Source organism: Carassius carassius, chromosome 30 (genome assembly GCF_963082965.1).
Source record: "Carassius carassius chromosome 30, fCarCar2.1, whole genome shotgun sequence".
In the NCBI taxonomy this organism is placed as follows: domain Eukaryota; kingdom Metazoa; phylum Chordata; class Actinopteri; order Cypriniformes; family Cyprinidae; genus Carassius; species Carassius carassius.
The window spans coordinates 26,689,102-26,708,709 of record NC_081784.1 but is presented as its reverse complement, the minus strand read 5'-3'; the positions used below and the strand labels follow the sequence as shown (position 1 = coordinate 26,708,709).

The 19,608-nt window shown below is 40.6% G+C and overlaps 2 protein-coding genes across 2 annotated transcripts in view; one reads left to right on the top strand and one right to left on the bottom strand.

Annotated features, from left to right (window-relative positions):
* LOC132110975 (CUB and sushi domain-containing protein 1-like) overlaps window positions 1–19,608 on the top strand; it is a 648,917-nt gene that overhangs the window by 41,166 nt on the left and 588,143 nt on the right. The gene's annotated exons all lie outside the window — the stretch shown is intronic.
* Window positions 1,069–2,104, bottom strand: LOC132110271 (uncharacterized). The gene is made up of 4 exons (XM_059516844.1): window positions 1,935–2,104; window positions 1,549–1,822; window positions 1,281–1,458; window positions 1,069–1,157 (listed from the first exon to the last, which is right to left on the bottom strand). Exons 1-4 carry the CDS (start codon window positions 2,102–2,104, stop codon window positions 1,069–1,071), a joined length of 711 nt encoding a protein of 236 aa, XP_059372827.1.

Here is a 19,608-nt window from a genome sequence, read left to right as displayed (position 1 = left end):
CTTTTTCTTCCTTATTAGGAAAGAACATTATTTATTATAGGGAAAGATCATTAATATTAATAAAATAATGAATAAAAAAAACATTTCCATAACAATTGTTAGAAACAATGCTTATAAATATTACTGAATATGTCAAAGATTATTACCTGCACAACATTCTTATGAAAGGGAAAATCACGTTCTTTGGGGCAAAACGCAAAATCAGACTGTGGAAAGCCTCCAGTGATGATGTCTGAAAGTTGTGGCTGAGCTTTTCTATATCCTTGAGAACTCTCTTGTTGTATAATAGCTTTTCCACTTTATGGAGCGCTATTGATCCTGTAACCAAACAGAAAAAATATTAAGAAAATCTCAAAATTTTACTAGTTTACTGTCATTTTATTGTCATTTGTCTCTCTATACAGTCATACCTGGTTGGATCCATTTTTTTGGATCCCTGGAAACTTTGTCTGGGTGTTCACACTTGGGGAAGAGGTGGTTCTCATGAACATGTACATTTTGGATGTGGTTCTGCAGTGAATTCCACTTCGCCACCATTTCTGGCCCAGACTCAGAGGAAATCGCACTCCAGTAAACATGGTTTTTGATGCTGTGCAACCATTTTTTCAGCACCTCACAGTCCTTCATTTTTGAAAGTTTGACAAGTTTCTTAGATAAACCTGTACAAAGTAAAAGCTTGGTTGTACAATCATTATTTCAAGATAATCAAATTACCACAAAAATAAAAATGTACATGTTAGGTTGAACAATTAACTGAATAAGAATCAATTAATAATACAAAGATAAATAATTACCTTTCTCAAAGTGCCACACGTCATAGAACTGAGTGATATTGCGGTCCCTCAGGTACTTCTGAATCTGCGGATGGCGATCGGTAACGATGTAGTCAACAGCTAAACCATTAGACTCGAGCTTATCGAGACAACGCTTCAATCCCTCCTTTTCCATATGATAACTTCCACCAACCTCGTTGCTCTGTTGTTGGGTACACAACATTTCAAATGTATAAACAGAGTAGAGTATAAACAATAACAGATAAAAGAAAATGTAAATAATTTTTTTAAATGCTTAATTACTAACCTGAACTAGTTGAAGATGCAGAATTTTGTTGGTTTCCATGTGCATAATGGTGTAGCTGCCAAATTTTGCTGAGTGTCCTATTGTAAACATCATAATCATATATAGAACATTACTGAGAACATCAATATCATAATATTTTAGGAAAACTCAAAGACTATAAAATAAACGGCGTGATTTTTTTTAATATACTGTAAACGTACCTGGCGTGTCAGCACGCATATCTCCAGCCACAGCAACATTTCCTCCCTCTTGCAGCTGTCTTATAAGATTCAGTTGATCTTGGTTCCACTTGTGTATTATGGTAGGCTCAATGAAATTCCTGGCATGAATCCTAAAAGTTACGAAATGCATCATCTGGAGCTTCATGGCCTTGAAAATCTATTAACATAGAAATCATAGAAATCATACAGTACATACATAATGAAACAACACAGTATTTTTTTGTGAATTTTATTGTAATTGTAATACCTTCTCTAGTTGTTTAAAAGATCCACCGGTAAAATACGTTGCAGCAGACAATAGCAGGTTTCCAAGTGGGGTACTCCCTACAATGGGCTGGCTCTGCCACTGTCTGTAGTAGTTACACTTTTCACAAAGCTGGGTGAATGCAACAAAAGTCCCCCTTCGTCCGCTCTGGACAACACACTTTGTCTTACAAATTGGACAGGACACAAACAGCTCTCGAAGACAGCTTTCAAAAACAATGTATTTGTTATTGCTGTGGTCAGGCTGTGGATCTATCCTAAGGCAATATAAAAAGAATAAATATTAGGAAGTTGCTTTCATGTTTTATATATTTTTTTAAACACAAATGTATTGGTAAAAAAGTGTGTAAATATGTATTTATATCTTACGCCAATTCTGATTCTTCAGTAACAACAGAATCTGGGTTATATGTGGAATCGGTGGGTTCGACATTTAATTCTGATTCTTCTTCCTCATCTAACACCAGACGAGGTCTCTTACTGGGCCTGAAGACTGAGCCCCTTACTGGTGTTGAAGACAGCTGCACATCAGGAAACATGTCAGTTGTTTGGGTGCCCACATCATGACCATAATATGTTGCCTGAATGCCTACAAGTACAAAAAGTAAAAAATACAATTACTCATAACCATCTGTCATGCTATTACAATTTTTTTACAGTGAGAAACATAAGCCACTTTCTAATACACATAAGTTTCAGTAGCCGGTATAACAATTATAATAAAAAAAGACAATATGTACTAGAACTGCATATGATAAGTGTGGAGCTCTTGGGAACTCGAACCCTGCTGAGATGTTGTCTGTAAGAAATAATGACAATATGTAATCAATGATCAAATTACAGCTTAAAACATACATTTGTCATGTAAAATAGTAGGAAAAAATTAATTACTGGATAATAATCATTGGACCACAAAAAATAAGCTTCATAAGCAAGAATTTCATATAATTGTTCTAACAAATTATATTAGTCCTCAAAGGGATTTTTTTTGATTAAAGAGTGAAGATCGGTACTGAATGGAATCGTTACTTTTGTATTTTTAAACGCTTATAGCCAAATATCTGTCGCTATAACTATTAACCCAAAACGAACACTAAACATTGGATTTACTATAGTAGCCAAATCAAACACAGAACCATGTTTAGCATGCCTGCAGATAAACAAACATGTAGATAAACAATACATAAACGCTCTAATCAAATAATGATATACACTAATTCCAAGTTCGCTGTTGAGATTAAGAAAAAAAGTTTGTAACGTTAACGTTAGGGGTTTGTCGAATGCATAAGTGAGCATTTAACAAACTGGTTTGCTGAGCCAAACAGCGTTGTTATTTGTTCACTTCCTTGATACAATGTACAATAAGCAATACAAACTATTACAGTAAAACACATCGACGAAAAATAAGTCATACTAACAGGTTGTGGCCCGTAAACAGCTTCTGTTTTTAAAGTTGGAACTGCTCCATCTTTCAGGACAAGCCGTTGGGCGAATCCTGCATTGAACTCGCGAAGATTGTGGAAGCTTTCCTCCGTAAAATGAGCAGCACAGAGAGCGAGATTTGGGTAATAATTTTGAGGGACCGAGTTAAAAATAAATTTTAACCATTGATCCCTACATTCCCCGTCCCTAGGAAGGCTGAACAAAGTGGACCTGCAATCCGGATGAAAATAATAGCGTTTCGTCGGCATCGCGGCAATGACACTCCAGCATACAACAACTCTTCTCAATCTCCACAGCAATATAAAATGGCCTCGCTCCCCACCCCGCCCCCCCTAATTTATTATTCTCGGAGGAGGGGTTTTGGGCTTAGTGATGTCAGCAACCCTGGAGGAATGTCGTGTAGTCCCTACCGGCCGTTTGCTGTAGTCCTTAGAAATGGATTTCTTTAAAAGCAAATATCTCCCTTTGCTTAAAACTTTGAACGTTGTAACTTTGCAGATGTTGTTTATGCTCAAACAGGAACATTACACACTAGCTAAAGTTAGAAAAGTGAAATCGTGTTTTATCACCCCTTTAATCAAAACCGGATGCTACTACATATTTATGCTAGCAAACAATAGCAAGTTTTTTAGCAAGCTCTTCTCTGACAGTGCTGTAGCACTGAGCTACAACGCTAGTCATTGTTGTGGCCACCTGTCATGAGATATGGCTCAGGGTTACTTTGGCATTATACATTGATCCATTCTTTCCAGAAATTCTCAGGTTTTGTTTCATCAAAAGAGTTCTACTGAAAAAGCGGTAAATGCAACATTGAGGACATGTTTTCAATTGTATAGATGTAAACACTGTATACAATTGGTTCAGTATTACACTGTTGTATAAGGAAGATAAGCTTCTAGCTGCTCTGTAGTTTATTAAACGTTTGGCTGGGGAAACCTAATTGTAATGTACCCTATGGTGATTAGATATCACAATGAACAATTTGGCCATTTTGATCTAATTTGATAATTAAACAAGTTTTGCACCTAAGACAGGCATCATGATACATGTTAATGCTCAGCAAGTTCCACTCTGGCCGGACAAAACAAGCATGGCATGGTTTAATTCCAGGCTGCAACACAGGTCAGACTCTGCAGAGGACTTCTCTGGTTCCTGTTGTCTCGTCTAGTTGATTTAATTTCACTTTAAGTAAACTTCTTTAAAAAAAAAAATAATCTTGCAAATGTAAGTAAACTTAATGTCAAAATCCATTCTGTTTACCCAGTTTATTGCTCAGTGTTTAGCCAGTTTGGGACCATAACTGATGCATTACATAGGGAAAGAAATTCAGCTTCCGTTACATACGTACAAGCCAAAATTTATTTATGTATTATTACTTGCCAACATATGTAGAGACAGACAATGGGAAAAACAAGGGTACTGACAACAAGACGACAACAAGAAGGGTGCTTTAACAAGACGGACAAATTTGATCTTGATTTGTAATTAATATGGCCCATTTTTATTTTTGATGAGCTGCAGAGATATTATATTTATAATATATATATTATAATAATATTAATATATTGGTTTAAATGCACCTTTAAACATTACAGATAATCAGTGTTTTAACGAGAGCAATACTACAAATGCAAACACTGCATGTGTTACGGGGCTGATGAGACGTGGATCCATATGCAAGGCTTTATTAAGAGACATGGTCATAAACAGGCAAGGGTCAAACAATGGCAATCAGGTATAACACAGGTAAAACAAAGAGCAATCCTAGAACAAGCGTGGGTCTTCAATCGGCAAACAGAATCCAGAGGGCAGCGACAAGAGGGGGAATCCAATGATATAAGCAATTGTCCAGGCAAGGTGCGAACACAATCCGAAACACAAGACAAAGGGTTAATCCAATAAACAGAGGCAGAAGGTCAGGAAACAAACTAAGACTACACTAGAAGTGACTCCGTAAGGTAGCTATCTCTAGGAGAGTGATAAGTCAAGTCAAGTCACCTTTATTTATATAGCGCTTTAAACAAAATACATTGCGTCAAAGCAACTGAATAACATTCATTAGGAAAACAGTGTGTCAATAATGCAAAATAATAGTTAAAGGCAGTTCATCATTGAATTCAGTGATGTCATCTCTGTTCAGTTAAATAGTGTCTGTGCATTTATTTGCAATCAAGTCAACGATATCGCTGTAGATGAAGTGACCCAAACTAAGCAAGCCAGAGGCGACAACGGCAAGGAACCGAAACTCCATCGGTGACAGAATGGAGAAAAAAACCTTGGGAGAAACCAGGCTCAGTTGGGGGGCCAGTTCTCCTCTGACCAGACGAAACCAGTAGTTCAATTCCAGGCTTCAGCAAAGTCAGATTGTGCAGAAGAATCATCTGTTTCCTGTGGTCTTGTCCTGGTGGTCCTCTGAGACAAGGTCTTTACAGGGGATCTGGGGCTTTAGTTGTCCTGGTCTCGGCTTTCTTTCAGGGCAGTAGAGGTCTTTTCTAGGTGCTGATCCACCATCTGGTCTGGATACGTACTGGATCTGGGTGACTGCAGTGACCCTCTGATCTGGATACAGACTGGATCTGGTGGCTACGGTGACCTCGGAATAAGAGAGAAACAGACAAATATTAGCGTAGATGCCATTCTTCTAATGATGTAGCAAGTACATAGGGTGTTATGGGAAGTGTTTCCGGTTCCGGTTAATCTAATTAATGCAGCCTAAAATCCTTTAACGGATTTGGATATTAAAAGCATATTAGTATGTTATGTGTAAGCCAGGTTAAAGAGATGGGTGTTTAATCTAGATTTAAACTCCAAGAGTGTGTCTGCTTCCCCAACAATGTTAGGTAGGTTATTCCAGAGTTTAGGCGCCAAATAGGAAAAGGATCTGCCACCCGCAGTTGATTTTGATATTCTAGGTATTATCAAATTGCCTGAGTTTTGAGAACGTAGCGGACGTAGAGGATTATAATTGCAAAAGGAGCTCATTCAAATACTCAGGTGCAAAACCATTCAGGGCTTTATAAGTAATAAGCAATATTTTAAAATCTATATGATGTTTGATAGGGAGCCAGTGCAGTGTTGACAGGACCGGGCTAATATGGTCATACTTCCTGGTTCTAGTAAGAACTCTTGCTGCTGCATTTTGGACTAGCTGTAGTTTGTTTACTAAGCATGCAGAACAACCAACCAATAAAGCATTGCAATAATCTAACCTTGAGGTCATAAATGCATGGATTAACATTTCTGCATTTGACATTGAGACCATAGGCCGTAATTTAGATATATTTTTGAGATGGAAAAATGCAGTTTTACAAATGCGAGAAACGTGGCTTTCTAAGAAAAGATTGCGATCAAATAGCACACCTAAACACTAAGCACTAAACAATACTCGGCAGTGTGTGAGAGGAAGTCCAATGCTTATAAAGTATGTCTGATGAGTGTGCTGTGTAATTGGTGGCAACTGTGTGTGATACTTAACAGGTGAATGTTATTGGTGCAATGGAGCATGGGAAATGTAGTCCAGGGTGTACTGTGTAGTAGTGTGAGAGTCTGTGTTGTGGATGATGACCAGATCATGACAGCATTTATGCTATTTCTGTCATCTGATACTACATTTATGTGCGTTTGTGACAAAAAGTGTTTCCAGTTTTTGCAGCATTTTAAGTATTAACAGAATTTATATGCTAAATTTAAATGAAAAAAATATTGTGTCAGTTGATGGCGTGTGAGTCATGAGTGTTTATTCTAGTCAGATGGTGCAATTCTGTGTACTGTTATTTTGAGCTAAAGTATCTTGAGCTGTCATTTCTGCAGCTCATGTGGCACCAAACTGAACAGCAAAAAATAATGTTTTTTATTTTCATATGCTTCTCTTATCTGCTATTGTCAGACACAGAGGTAGCTTGAGACAATAATACAATTCAATCATACCAGTTGAATATGAATGGATATGAGTAATGGAGAATAAGACATTGTTACATTAGTATGCATTACTAAATGTATAGGAACAATATGTTTTTGAGTTTGATGATATAATTAACTCTGAATTGTCATGGTAAAGGAAAGAGTTATGGGTAGATTTTCAATTTATGTTTTACAGAAAAAAAAGAAAGAAAAAACAATTGGGTAAACTATTCCTTTACCATTAGCAGCATAGTAGTATAATTTGGTTTTGGCGGATTAAATAACAAATGTCTGTTCATTTTGAGATAGATAAGATCTTTTTCTGAGGGAAACGAAAAGCTTCTTTGAAGTAGGGGATCAAATTCTCCATTTGCTTTAATCTCATGGCTTCATAGGAGAAACAAATATTAAATTGATCAAATTTGTGAATTGTCTTTCCAATAAAAAGAGAGGAGGAAAGGGAAAAGTAAAATAATAACACTTTAAAAGGTAGGGTGCATCTATTGTTAGCAGCTGTAGGTGCTAACTGGGCATCTACTGGAGATTACAGACATTTTCCTTCTATCATCACAATGTAGAATGTGGGTGTTCTTGCATTTCTGCTGCAGAGTAGGGGCTCAAAATAAAGGAACAGAAGATAATTATGTGTTATCTTCATATTCAGATAAAGAAGGACCCAACCCCTCTCATATCTGCTCTCTCATGTTTCATACTGTTGTAACAGGCTAAGTGTTACTTGGGTTTTATATTGTATTTTCCTTGTCTATTGGCTTAAGGTTTGACAAGCTGTAATACCACTAGGAGCACTAGTGAATAATTGTTACAGGATATCAGTCTGGTAGTCAGAGAGCAAGTGAGTTCGTTTGGTAGAGGGAAACTTCATGGTGGAACTGCTGCTACCTGCTTACTTGTTGGAAGTCATAATTTGAGAACTTTTAGAGTTTATTCTCAAACAAAGGACTTTCTTTGCAGAATCTTATATTTCAGTTGACTATCATTGGTCCTTCCAGCTCTTGGCGTTTGCTTTACTGTCTTTGTGTGTAAGCATAGTTTTGAAGTTGTGGATTACCATCCATAGCTAAGCGAGGCTACCTGTGTCTGAATATTCAAAATGGGCAGATCATAGAATAACACAAGATCTAACGTGTGTCCCTGTTCCTGAGTGGGTCCACTGACATGTTGAAAAAGTTAAAAGTATCAATCATATCAAAAAAAATCCTTTGTAAGGGGTTTGGAGGGACAACAAACATTAAAAATCACCAACAATTAAAACTCTGTCATAGTCTGTCATAATACTGGCCAAGAAGTCAGAGAACTCTTTTATAAAATGTTTGTTATATTTCGGCTGGCGATATATCACTGCACACAGTACGGGATCCAAACGGCCTAAAACAAACAAGCTCAATTCAAATGATGAGAAAAGAGATGGTGCCAAAAGCTTACAATGTAAGCTGCTCTTTAAGACAGTCGCTATTCCTCCTCCACGTCCAGTGGTCCTTGGGGAATTTAAAAAAGTACAGTCAGGAGGTAAGAGGTCTGTAAAAGCATCTGACTCACCCACAGCAATCCATGTTTCTGTTAAAAACAGTACATCCACAGCTTGTGTGATGAAGAAGTCCTTAAGGATGAAAGTTTTGTTAATTACCGACCTTGCATTTATCAGTGCACATTTGGTTGGGAGAGTCGAGATGTCAGCCGCATGAGCTGACCGGCACAGTGGCCGAAGGCTGCTGTAGTTACTTCCGCCAGGACTTCGGGAACGAGGTGCGCAGCTGCGCAGACCATGTCGCTCCTCGTACAATCCTACAACGGGTATCAACCAGCTGCTAGTTAGAACAAGGCCGCGACGAGCGACAAGGTGTAGAAAACATCGGTGACATTCCGGTGTCGCCAGCAACAACTCAAAGGGTGAAGCCAGCCATTCCTTAATCCGGACTAGCTAACCGCTACGCGCCCCTCCACGTCTGCATCTCCAGGGAGGTGGACCCTCGATGCAGATCAAATAAGGTGGGACATCCACCAAGAGTGGTGGGGGAAATGTTTTTGAACCACCCTGGGAGTAGTTTTCAGTAAAGTCCACCGTACTTTTGATTTTAAGTAACTCTTGACGATCGTACACCAACAGAGAATGAATGGTCTTTGGGACAGACAGCACAAACCACACAAACAAAACAAAGACTGCCAGAGTAAGACAGCGAGCCAGACACACCGGCGCCATCTTTTTTAAAGCAGCAGAAAACCATGGTTGTTGGAATTCCAAAGAGGAGGGCAGGTTTGAAAGCCTTCAGAGTGAAGTGAGTAGATATTCAACTTTTACTCTGGTCCAGACTGAAGCACTGAGAGCACCTTGTTTGGATCACCTCCCTTAGGTCTTGCATTTTACCTATTGATGCACACCTCCTCCTAGCCCAACCCACAGGCAGGGGATAGGTGCGAGTTGCAACACTAGTCTTCTGAGCCCATCATTGTTCCTTAGACCAGGATTGGCAAGGCCCCTTTTGTTGTTTGGGCTTAGACCTGGACCTTCCAGGTCGTGACGGAAGTGCCGAAAAGTTCAGAAGGCGTCACCGGGTCATTGGCCCTTCTCTTTAACCCCAATATCAGTTGGTGTGCAATGAATCTAAAATATATGAAAGTTTAATTTTTATCATTACATTATGGAAAATAATGAACTTTATCACAATATGCTAATTTTTTGAGAAAGACCTATAAGTGAGTGAGCAAAAGAAAGAAAAAGAGGTTTATGAAAAGAGTTTGTCAGTTAGGACGAGGTCATCATTTACCATTTGCTTCCTTCCCGCTGAATGTTAAGTATAATCTGTGTAATTTTCCGCATGCTTGTTGAAGAGAGATGCCAACATTTTAAGAGAAGTAAAATGGTAAATGTAGCAACAAAGTCACTAAAGTTAGCAACACTGTCAGTTGGTTTCCTGAAACATGCTGCAGAAATAAGTGTCTCCTCACTCTAGATACTGTGTGCATTTGCTGTCACCGTTTGCCATTTTAACTCTTTCCCTCAGATGCTGAAACAAAACACAGCATGTTTTCTGTAATTGTACAAATCACATGCATATATAATCAGGTCAGCATTGTAGTTTTTGGTTTGTGCTGTTAAAACAAAACTTTTATGTTTTGGTTTGTTGTATCCATGAAGTGAGCAAAAAGGTCTAAATTCTTAATAATGGACAACATAATGCAACAGGCAATGCACTGGATAATCTGTTTGCAATAGCTGGATAATCCATCTTAATAACTGGAGAGATGTAGACAGTGGTTAGTAAAAGAAGAATTGACAGAGCAGCCATCAAGTCTTAGACAATGTTCTAGGTTATTACATGCAGAGTTTTTATTCCCTTAATTAACACCTCTGTTTTTTTCAGAAATTACTCGTCATCCAGTTTTTTATATCTACTATGCATTCCATTAGTTTTTCAAATTGGTGTGTTTCACCGGGCCTCGAAGAAATAAAGAGCTGAGTATCATCAGCCTAACAGTGAAAGCTAACACCATGTTTCCTGATGATATCTCCCAAGGGTAACATATAAAGCGTGACGAGTAGTGGCCCTTGTACTGAGCCTTAAGGTACTCCATACTGCACTTGTGATCGATATGATACCTCTTCATTCACTGCTACGAACAGATGGCGGTCATATAAGTACGATTTAAACCATGCTAATGCACTTCCATTAATACCAACAATGTGTTCAAGTCTATGCACAAGAATGTTGTGGTCAATTGTGTCAAATGCAGCACTAAGATCCAATAGAACTAATAGAGAGATACAACCATGATCAGATGATAAGAGCAGGTCATTTGTAACTCTAAGGAGAGCAGTCTCAGTATTATGATATGGTGTAAATCCTGACTGGAAATTCTCACATATACCATTTTTCTCTAAGAAGGAATATAATTGTGAGGATACCACCTTTTCTAGTATGTTGGACAGAAAAGGGAGATTGAGATTGGTCTATAATTAACTAGTTCTTTTGGGTCAAGTTGTGTTTTTTTTGATGAGAGGCTTAATAACAGCCAGTTTGAAGGTTTTGGGGACATATCCTAATGACAATGAGGAATTAATCATGTTCAGAAGAGGATCTATGACTTCTGGAAGCACATCTTTTAGGAGCTTAGATGGTATAGGGTCTAATATACATGTTGTTGGTTTAGATGATTTAACAAGTTTATACAATTCTTCCTCTCCTGTGATAGAGAATAAGTGGAACTGTTCCTCAGGGGGTCTATAGTGCACTGTCTGATGTGATACTGTAGCTGACGGCTGAATGGTTACAATTTTATCTCTATCGATTATCGATTTTAGAAGTGAAGTACTTCATAAAGTCATTACTGTTGTGATGTTGGGAAATGTCAACACTTGTTGAGGGTTTTTTTTCGTTAATTTTGCCACTGTATTGAATAAATACTTTGGGTTATGTTTGTTTTCTTGTAAAAGAGAAGAAAAGTAATCGGATCTAGCAGTTTTTAATGATTTTCTGTAGGATAGGTTACTTTCCCACCAAGCAATACGAAATACCTCTAGTTTTGTTTTCCTCCAACTGCGCTCCATTTTTCGGGCTGCTCTCTTTAGGGTGCGAGTGTGCACATTATACCATTGTGTCATACTGGTTTCCTTAACCTTCCTTAAGCGTAAAGGACCACCTGTATTTAAAATGCTAGTAAAGCGAGAGTCCATAGTTTCTATTACATCATCAAGTTGTTCTGAGGTTTTGGATATGCTAAGGAATTCGGATACATCAGGAAGATAACTTAAAAAGCATTTTTTTGTGGTAGAAGTGATGGTTCTTCCATACTTGTAACAAGAAGTAGAATTTACAATTTTGGCTATATGACGTTTGCACAAAACTAAATAATGATCTGAGATATAATCACTTGGCTGCATAATTTCAACACTATCAACATCAATTCCATGTGACAGTATTAAATCTAGAGTATGATTTCAACAATGAGTAGGTCCTGAAACGTGTTATCTAACCCCAATAGTGTTCAGAATGTCTATAAATGCTTATCCCAATGCATCTTTTTCATTATCAACATGGATATTAAAATCACCAAAAATTACAACTTTATCTGCAGCCAGAACTAACGCGGATGTAAAATCACCAAACTCTTTAATAAATTCTGTATGGTGGCCTGTATACAGTAGCCAATAAAAACATCACAGGGGACTTATCATTAACATTTGTTTCTCTGGATAATGTTATATGAAGCACCATTACTTCAAACGAGTTATACTTTAAGCCTGCCCTCTGAGAAATCCTGAAAACGTTGTTATAAATTGGAGCAACACCTCCCCCTTGCCATTTAGATGCGGCTCATGTTTATAACATTAATCTTGGGGTGTGGACTCATTTAAAATAATGTAATCAGGTTTTAGCAAGGTTTCTGTCAAACAGAGCACATCTAGATTATGATCAGTGATCATATTATTTAAAAAAAAATGTTTTTGTAGAAAGGGATCTGATATTCAATAAGCAAAGCTTTATCATTTGTTTATCCGTATTGCATCTGTTTTTTATTTGGTGAACCTCAATTAAATTGTTAATCTAAACTTGGTTTGGACATTTTTTGTATTTTCTAGTTCGGGGAACAGACACAGTTCTATAGTGTGATATCTAGGTGAAAGAGTCTCTATGTGCTGAGAATTAACTGACCTCTGTGACGTGAGGCAGCTAGCAGACGGTCGGTTTAGCCAGTCTGTCTGCTTCCTGACCTGGGCCCCAGTTAGTCAAGTATAAACTCTAAGACTATTTGCCATATTTTAGAGAGAAGAGCGGCGCCACCCCAGGAGGGATGAAGACCATCTCTTTTCAACAGGTCAGGTCTGCCCCAAAAGCTCGTCCAATTGTCTATGAAACCTATGTTATGCTGCGGGCACCACTTAGACATCCAGCCATTGAGTGATGACAATCTGCTATGCATCTTGTCACCACGGTAAGCAGGGAGGGGACCAGAGCATATTACAGTGTCTGACATCATGCTTGCAAGTTCACACAACTCTTTAATGTTATTTTTAGAGATCTCCGACTTGCGAAGTCGAACATCATTAGCGCCAGCATGAATAACAATATTACTGTATTTACGCTTAGCATTAGCCAGCACTTTTAAATTTGCCAAGATGTCAGGCGCTCTGGCTCCCGGTAAACATTTGACTATGGTGGCTGGTGTCTCTATATTCAAGTTCCGTACAATAGAATCACCAATAACTGGAGCACTTTCATCAGGTTTCTCAGTGGGTGCATCACTGAGTGAGTGTGGAAAACGTACTCGGTTACTAACGTAACCTCGGTTCCCTCTAGAAGACCGTAGTTTCGACGCGCGCTAAAAAGCGCGGAGGGCGTCGAAAAAACTGTAGCGAGTAGCATCCCTTTATAATGTCTAGCACCCAATCCGAAACCCCTGGAAGTGCTGACCATGCGTCTGCATGAATGGCTAGGGGTTGGATGCGAAGCGCGCTCTGTTGGCTGGGCAACGGCAGCGCTTCGATGTGCTCTAACATGGGCGTTAAGCCTGTGACATTTGAGGCGGGGAGCGCGCTGATCACAGCGGGCAGATCGCTCGTCCTCGACCCCTCCACGGTGCTTAACCGAGTGAGGGAGGGCTGAGCGGGTCCCGTGGGACTCGTGCTGTCTGTGAGTAATTGTGGGCTGCAAGCGTGCACATTTACTGCTTTAGACTCGCTGTCTGCCTGGGCAGAACGAACGTGCACGGGTTTCGTTTTTACAGAAACCACATGCCGTGTGTGACATAGTGTTTGTGGGCACTGAGGAGTGGGCACGTTTACTATGTAGTGCGCGTGATCGACTTGAGTCGCTTTTATGGGCACGAGCCCTGTGTGAAGGGCTGTGCTTATATGTGGAGATGGGCACTGAGCAGTGGGCATCGTCACTACATTTATAGCACCATCGGCCATGGCCGGGACACCAGAAATTACACCTTTTTCGGGAAATATCTGGGTAGCCGTGATAACGTTTTTTTTGTGTGCAGGCAAGCGGGCAACCGTACAGGCTTGCGCATTGCAAAAGACGCTGAGACAGTCACAATCCCTGGAACTGAAACAGCGGCGCGCTTGGGTGAGAGTTCGGCCGCGGTGACTCGTACACCGGCGCTTTCCTAGGAATGCTAGGATGGCTTCGGGGCTTCCGGCCTCCCCGTAATCCTCTGCCGTGGTCCCCGCGACGCGGGGCGACGGCCGGTAGAGCGAGAACGGGGTCTCGAGCTGCGTTGCTGACACTGCTGTCATAACGGCTTTTGTGTGCAGGCAAGCGGGCAACTGTGCAGGCTTGCGCGTTGCAGAAAACGCTGAGACAATCACAATTCCTGGAACTGAAACAGCGGCGCGCTTGGGTGAGAGCTCACCCACAGCAGAACTCGTACACCGGCGCTTCGATGAAGCAGCAGGAGGCGGGGGTTGTGGCTGAGAGCTTTGCAGACCACTCGAGGCCGAGGCTCGTCGCGGCCAGTGTGAGCACTCGCATCAGCTCCTTCTCGATGTCAGCTCGTTTGCTGGGCTTCTGAGCAGAAGGCGCGAGATCCCCGGAGCTCGCCCAGCCCTCACTGCCCGAAGCTAGCAGAGAGCACGTGTCCTCTTCCCCCGACGCGGCCCTGAGATTGACTTCCTCGGAAGACGCGGCGGCAGAGAGCGGGCGCTGACCATCGGGAAGCGATGCAGGGGAGGCCGGTGAAGCAGGGCGAACCGGCGAGTTCGGTTGAGCTGGAGGCGGTTCCGGAATCCGCTGGAAACGGCGCTTTTTACAGCGCCGCAGCGCAGCGGAGAATGCAGGCTCAGAGAAGCCAAGCGAGTCCTCAGAGTCACCATTGGCAACAGCTCGCAGTGAGGGCATCTGCCGTCGGCGAGCGCGAGCGCTGCATGATCTTCACCCAGGCAGGAGACACAGATGACGTAACGTTCTCCTTCGCTGAGCGGGGCTCTGCACGAGCCGCAAGAAGGCATCTTTAAAAGCTCTTTTACGAGTGTGTGTCGCAGGGCGAACACACACAAGGATATAAAAGGATATAGGCGCCGGAGAGCGCAGCAGGAGCGACAGTGGAAGGCGGCGAAGGACAGCGGCTTCAGAAGTGGCTCGTCCCGCTGAGATGCTTATCAGACGGCGCTTGCTTCCTTCGTGATCCAACGATGCGTGAGCTTCGCTGAAGAGATGAAAAATCAGGTGAGTCAGCCTTTCGAGCTCCCTTTATAGGGCTAGGCCATACCCGTTTCGGCGGGAAGTGGCATGGATGGCGCGAAGCGAGCGAGCCGTCTCGCCTATGGCTGCGTGCTGCTGCAAATGCGCTTTACAATAATTCAAAATTAAGGATAATTTTTTGCTTCAGTATTTCGTGAAAAGAGACTTTTCCCGTAGCGTCTTAGCTAAGACGCAGTACGAGAGAACTCTCGTAAGAGAACCTGTTTAATGTTTTGATTGGAACAGAAGAGCGGTATCTAGAGCCCTTACATTCTTACTGTCCTCAACTAAAGTTTGGATTCGTGTCTCTAATTCTGAAATCTTCTCTGTCAGTCTAACTATTTCCCTGCATTTATCACATGTGAATCCCTCATCTGCGACAGAGATTGATAAACTGTGGCAAGAGTTGCAAATAACAATAGCAGGAGAAGCAATTACTCACTGTGCTTGATGAAATATTCTTATCACAGTTGTTTGATGAACTTTGATGAACTGGAGCGAGAGAGAGGAGAGGAGAAAAGAAAACAGTGATAGGTTCGAATGAAAACGCTAATGACAGCTAACGAGTGCTAACGCAATGCAGGGGTACTGCACTCACGGATATAAAATAAAAGTGAACGATCAAAATTAATCTGATAAGATTGATCGATAATATCAGAAATATGGTGTGAATTAAGTTATATTTTATCACTTTAAAAAACAGAGAGTGGTAGTAAGATAAAGATTCTAGTGAAAAAAAACAGCTACACTGGGCTTCAAGTAGCCCAGCACCAGCCTTGAATGACTTCATGACCACAGATGTTAAAGCAACAGGTCTGTAGTCATTAAGTACTGTGATATTTGGTTTCTTGGGTAAGGGGATGATGGTGGAGCGTTTGAAGGGGACTTCAAACAGCTCCAGGGTTCTGTTGAAGATCAATGTGAAGATGGGTGACAGCTGGAGAGCACAGGCTTTGAGGCAGGCTGGAGAAATACAGTCTGGGCCTTTGGCTATCCTTATCTTCTGCTTCCTGAAGACTTTGCACACATCCTCATCAAAGATCTTGAGTACAGGCTGAGAAACAATAGGGGGGATGGAGGGTGAGGGTGTTGGTGTTGGTGGCTGTCAAGTCAAGTCAAATCACCTTTATTTATATAGTGCTTTAAACAAAATACATTGCGTCAAAGCAACTGAACAACATTCATTAGGAAAACAGTGTGTCAATAATGCAAAATGACAGTTAAAGGCAGTTCATCACTGAATTCAGTGATGTCATCTCTGTTCAGTTTAAATAGTGTCTGTGCATTTATTTGCAATCAAGTCAACGATATCGCTATAGATGAAGTGACCCCAACTAAGCAAGCCAGAGGCGACAGCTGCAAGGAACCGAAACTCCATCAGTGACAGAATGGAGAAAAAAGCCTTGGGAGAAACCAGGCTCAGTTGGGGGGCCAGTTCTCCTCTGACCAGACGAAACCAGCAGTTCAATTCCAGGCTGCAGCAAAGTCAGATTGTGCAGAAGAATCATCCGTTTCCTGTGGTCTTGTCCTGGTGGTCATCTGAGACAAGGTCTTTACAGGGGATCTGTATCTGGGGCTCTAGTTGTCCTAGTCTCCGCTGTCTTTCAGGGCTGTAGAGGTCCTTTCTAGGTGCTGATCCACCATCTGGTCTGGATTATGTACTGGCTGTGCTGTGAGATGGTCAGAGCGGGTGTGGGGTGTCAGACCAGGTTTTTGCTTTTCAAACCTGCAGTAAAACTTGTTCAGGTCTTCAGCCAGATGTTGATGGCCTCAGTGCTGGTAGATGGGGTCTGGGTGATGGCTTTCAGGCTGTTCAACACTGATGTAGAGTCATTACTTGAAAGCTGTTGTTTTAGCTTTTCATAGTAGTTTAATGCTGGGTACACACCAAAAGATTTTTTACATCTTATAAGATTTTCAAAATGAGATAGACCACAAACATGAGGATAAAAAAATCCTTGATTTAACCGTTTTGCTCCTACAGTGGGTGGTGTGACAAAGACAGCACACCACACAAACAGATTTTCAACCAGAGTCTCGACTGTGAACATGGGAAATCTCGCAAAATCTCGCAAAACTTCAGAATAAGCATGGTGGACGATGTGCAGGAAGAAATCGCAATGATAGTGTTTGGAATGATTTTATACACGCACGTTGTTTAAACATTTGTGCTATTGCCACAAATCAACAAGCTAATCCTCCATCTCTGCTTTCCATATCAATTTCACTTTGTGCTGCACCATGACTGCTTCCGTCTTCCGTCATCTCGCTTTCTGATTGGATATTGTTTCATTTCATGTGATAATCTCCAGAGCGTGCACATGTTTGGCCTCAGGGTTCCCCCCACACAACAGGCAGCCTGGCGATGCTAAGCCAAAATCTATATTATATTACTACAATATCTTTATTATTCAATATCTTTGAAATAATATGTACTGTGTAAAGCACTATAGAGATAAAGGTGATCTCATTTGACTTGATCAGAAACGCGCTGTAGAGATTAAAGTAAAATTTATGTCCTACTTACAATATTGTTTCTAGATACACAGTGATAGTTTGTAGTCTACAGTAACATGTTTAAAGGTGTTTTATAATTACTATTCCCCTCCTCCAGTTCACTAACATGTTTGAAGATGAAACATAACATGGAGAGCGTTGTGTTCTGGGAAACATTATCTGTCTTCAGATACATCAAATTTCAGCAAATGTAGCAGGTAATCCGAGCATTCCATGCATACAGAACATTCACTTACTATTCACAGTATACATGCAGCATACTGCAATATAGTAGGAGTTTTATAGTATTATGCCATTCCGAACACAGCTTCTGTGCTGATTTCAGTGTACTTGAGTTATATTTAGCAGATTCTGGTAAATATAGTAGGTCAACCAGGTATTATAGTAGTATCATAGTATGGCATTTCGAACACAGCAATTGTTTTTGAGCAGTAAATGCCAATATGATTTATAAAAGCTCTAATGTACAATAATGAAATTAAAAGTGATGATACTGTAACAGGGTGAATGATATGTGAGACGTGCAGATTCATATGCAAGCTTTTTATTAAAAGACTTGTTCACAAACACAGGCAGGGTTGAAACACCAGCGAACAGGTATGGCAAGGGCAAAACACAACAGCATTCCAGTAAACAGGCATGGGTCGATTGACGGTGAACAATATCCAACAGGGGAAGGCAAAGAGAGATAATCAAGGTACACAGCAATAATCCAGGCAGGGGCAAACAGAGTCCAAAACAGCAAGACAGAAGGGTAATCCAAAAACATAAGCAAGAATCTGAACACAAGAAAGGCGAACCTATGACTAAACAGAAACACGGAATGGCTCGGTGAAACAGCTAAAACTAGGAGAGTGGAAAATGCAGAACAATACTAGAGACTAAACAGGAAATATAGATGGAATGGCTTGCTAAAGTAGCTAACTCTTGGTGAGCGTTAAACGCAAAACAATACTCAGCAATCTGAAAAGGAACTGAGTGGGTGGTAAATAGAGTGTGTAATGTTCTGTTATTCAGAAACATGGCTTTTCATACCACTTCTATGCTGATGACACTCAACTCTACCTCTCATTCCATCCTGATGATCCCACGGTAGCTATTCACATCTCAGCTTGTCTAACAAACATTTCTTGCTGGATGATGGACCATCACCTTCAACTCAACCTTGCCAAGACAGAACTGCTTGTGATTCCAGCAAACCCATCATTTCATCACAATTTCATCATCAATTTAGGCACATCAACCATAACTCCTTCAAAAAGCTAGAAGCCTTGGAGTTATGATTGATGATCAGCTGACTTTCTCAGACCACATTGCTAAACTGTCCGATCCTGCAGATTTGCTTTATTTAACATCAAGAAGATCAAGCCCTTTCTTTCGGAACATGCTGCACAACTCCTTGTTCAAGCTCTTGTTCTGTCCAGGCTGGACTATTGCAATGCCCTCTTGGCAGGTATTCCAACCTGTTTTATCAAACCTTTACAATTAATCCAGAACGCGGCAGCATGATTAATTTTTAATGAGCCAAAAAGAATACACGTTACAACTCTGTTTTCAATTTGCACTGGCTTCCAATAGCTACTCGCATAAAATTCAAGGCATTGATGTTTGCCTACAAAACTACCCCTTGCTCTGCACCCATTTACCTAAATTTGTTACTTCAAACTTATGTGCCCTCTAGAAGCTTGCGTTCTGCTAGTGAACGTCGCTTGATTGTGACATCCCAAAGAAGCACAAAGTCACTTTTACGGACTTTTAAATTAAATGTTCCCTCCTGGTGGAATGACCTCCCCAACTGAATCCGAGAAACTGAGTCCTTAGCCATCTTCAATAATCGGCTTAAAACCCATCTCTTCCATCTTTATTTGACCCTCTAACTTTAACACTCACTATTCTAATTCTATTTTTTTTTTAAATCTAACTACCTTTCTAATCTTTTTGTATTCTATTCTATTTTCTTTTCATTTATTATGCAATTGTGT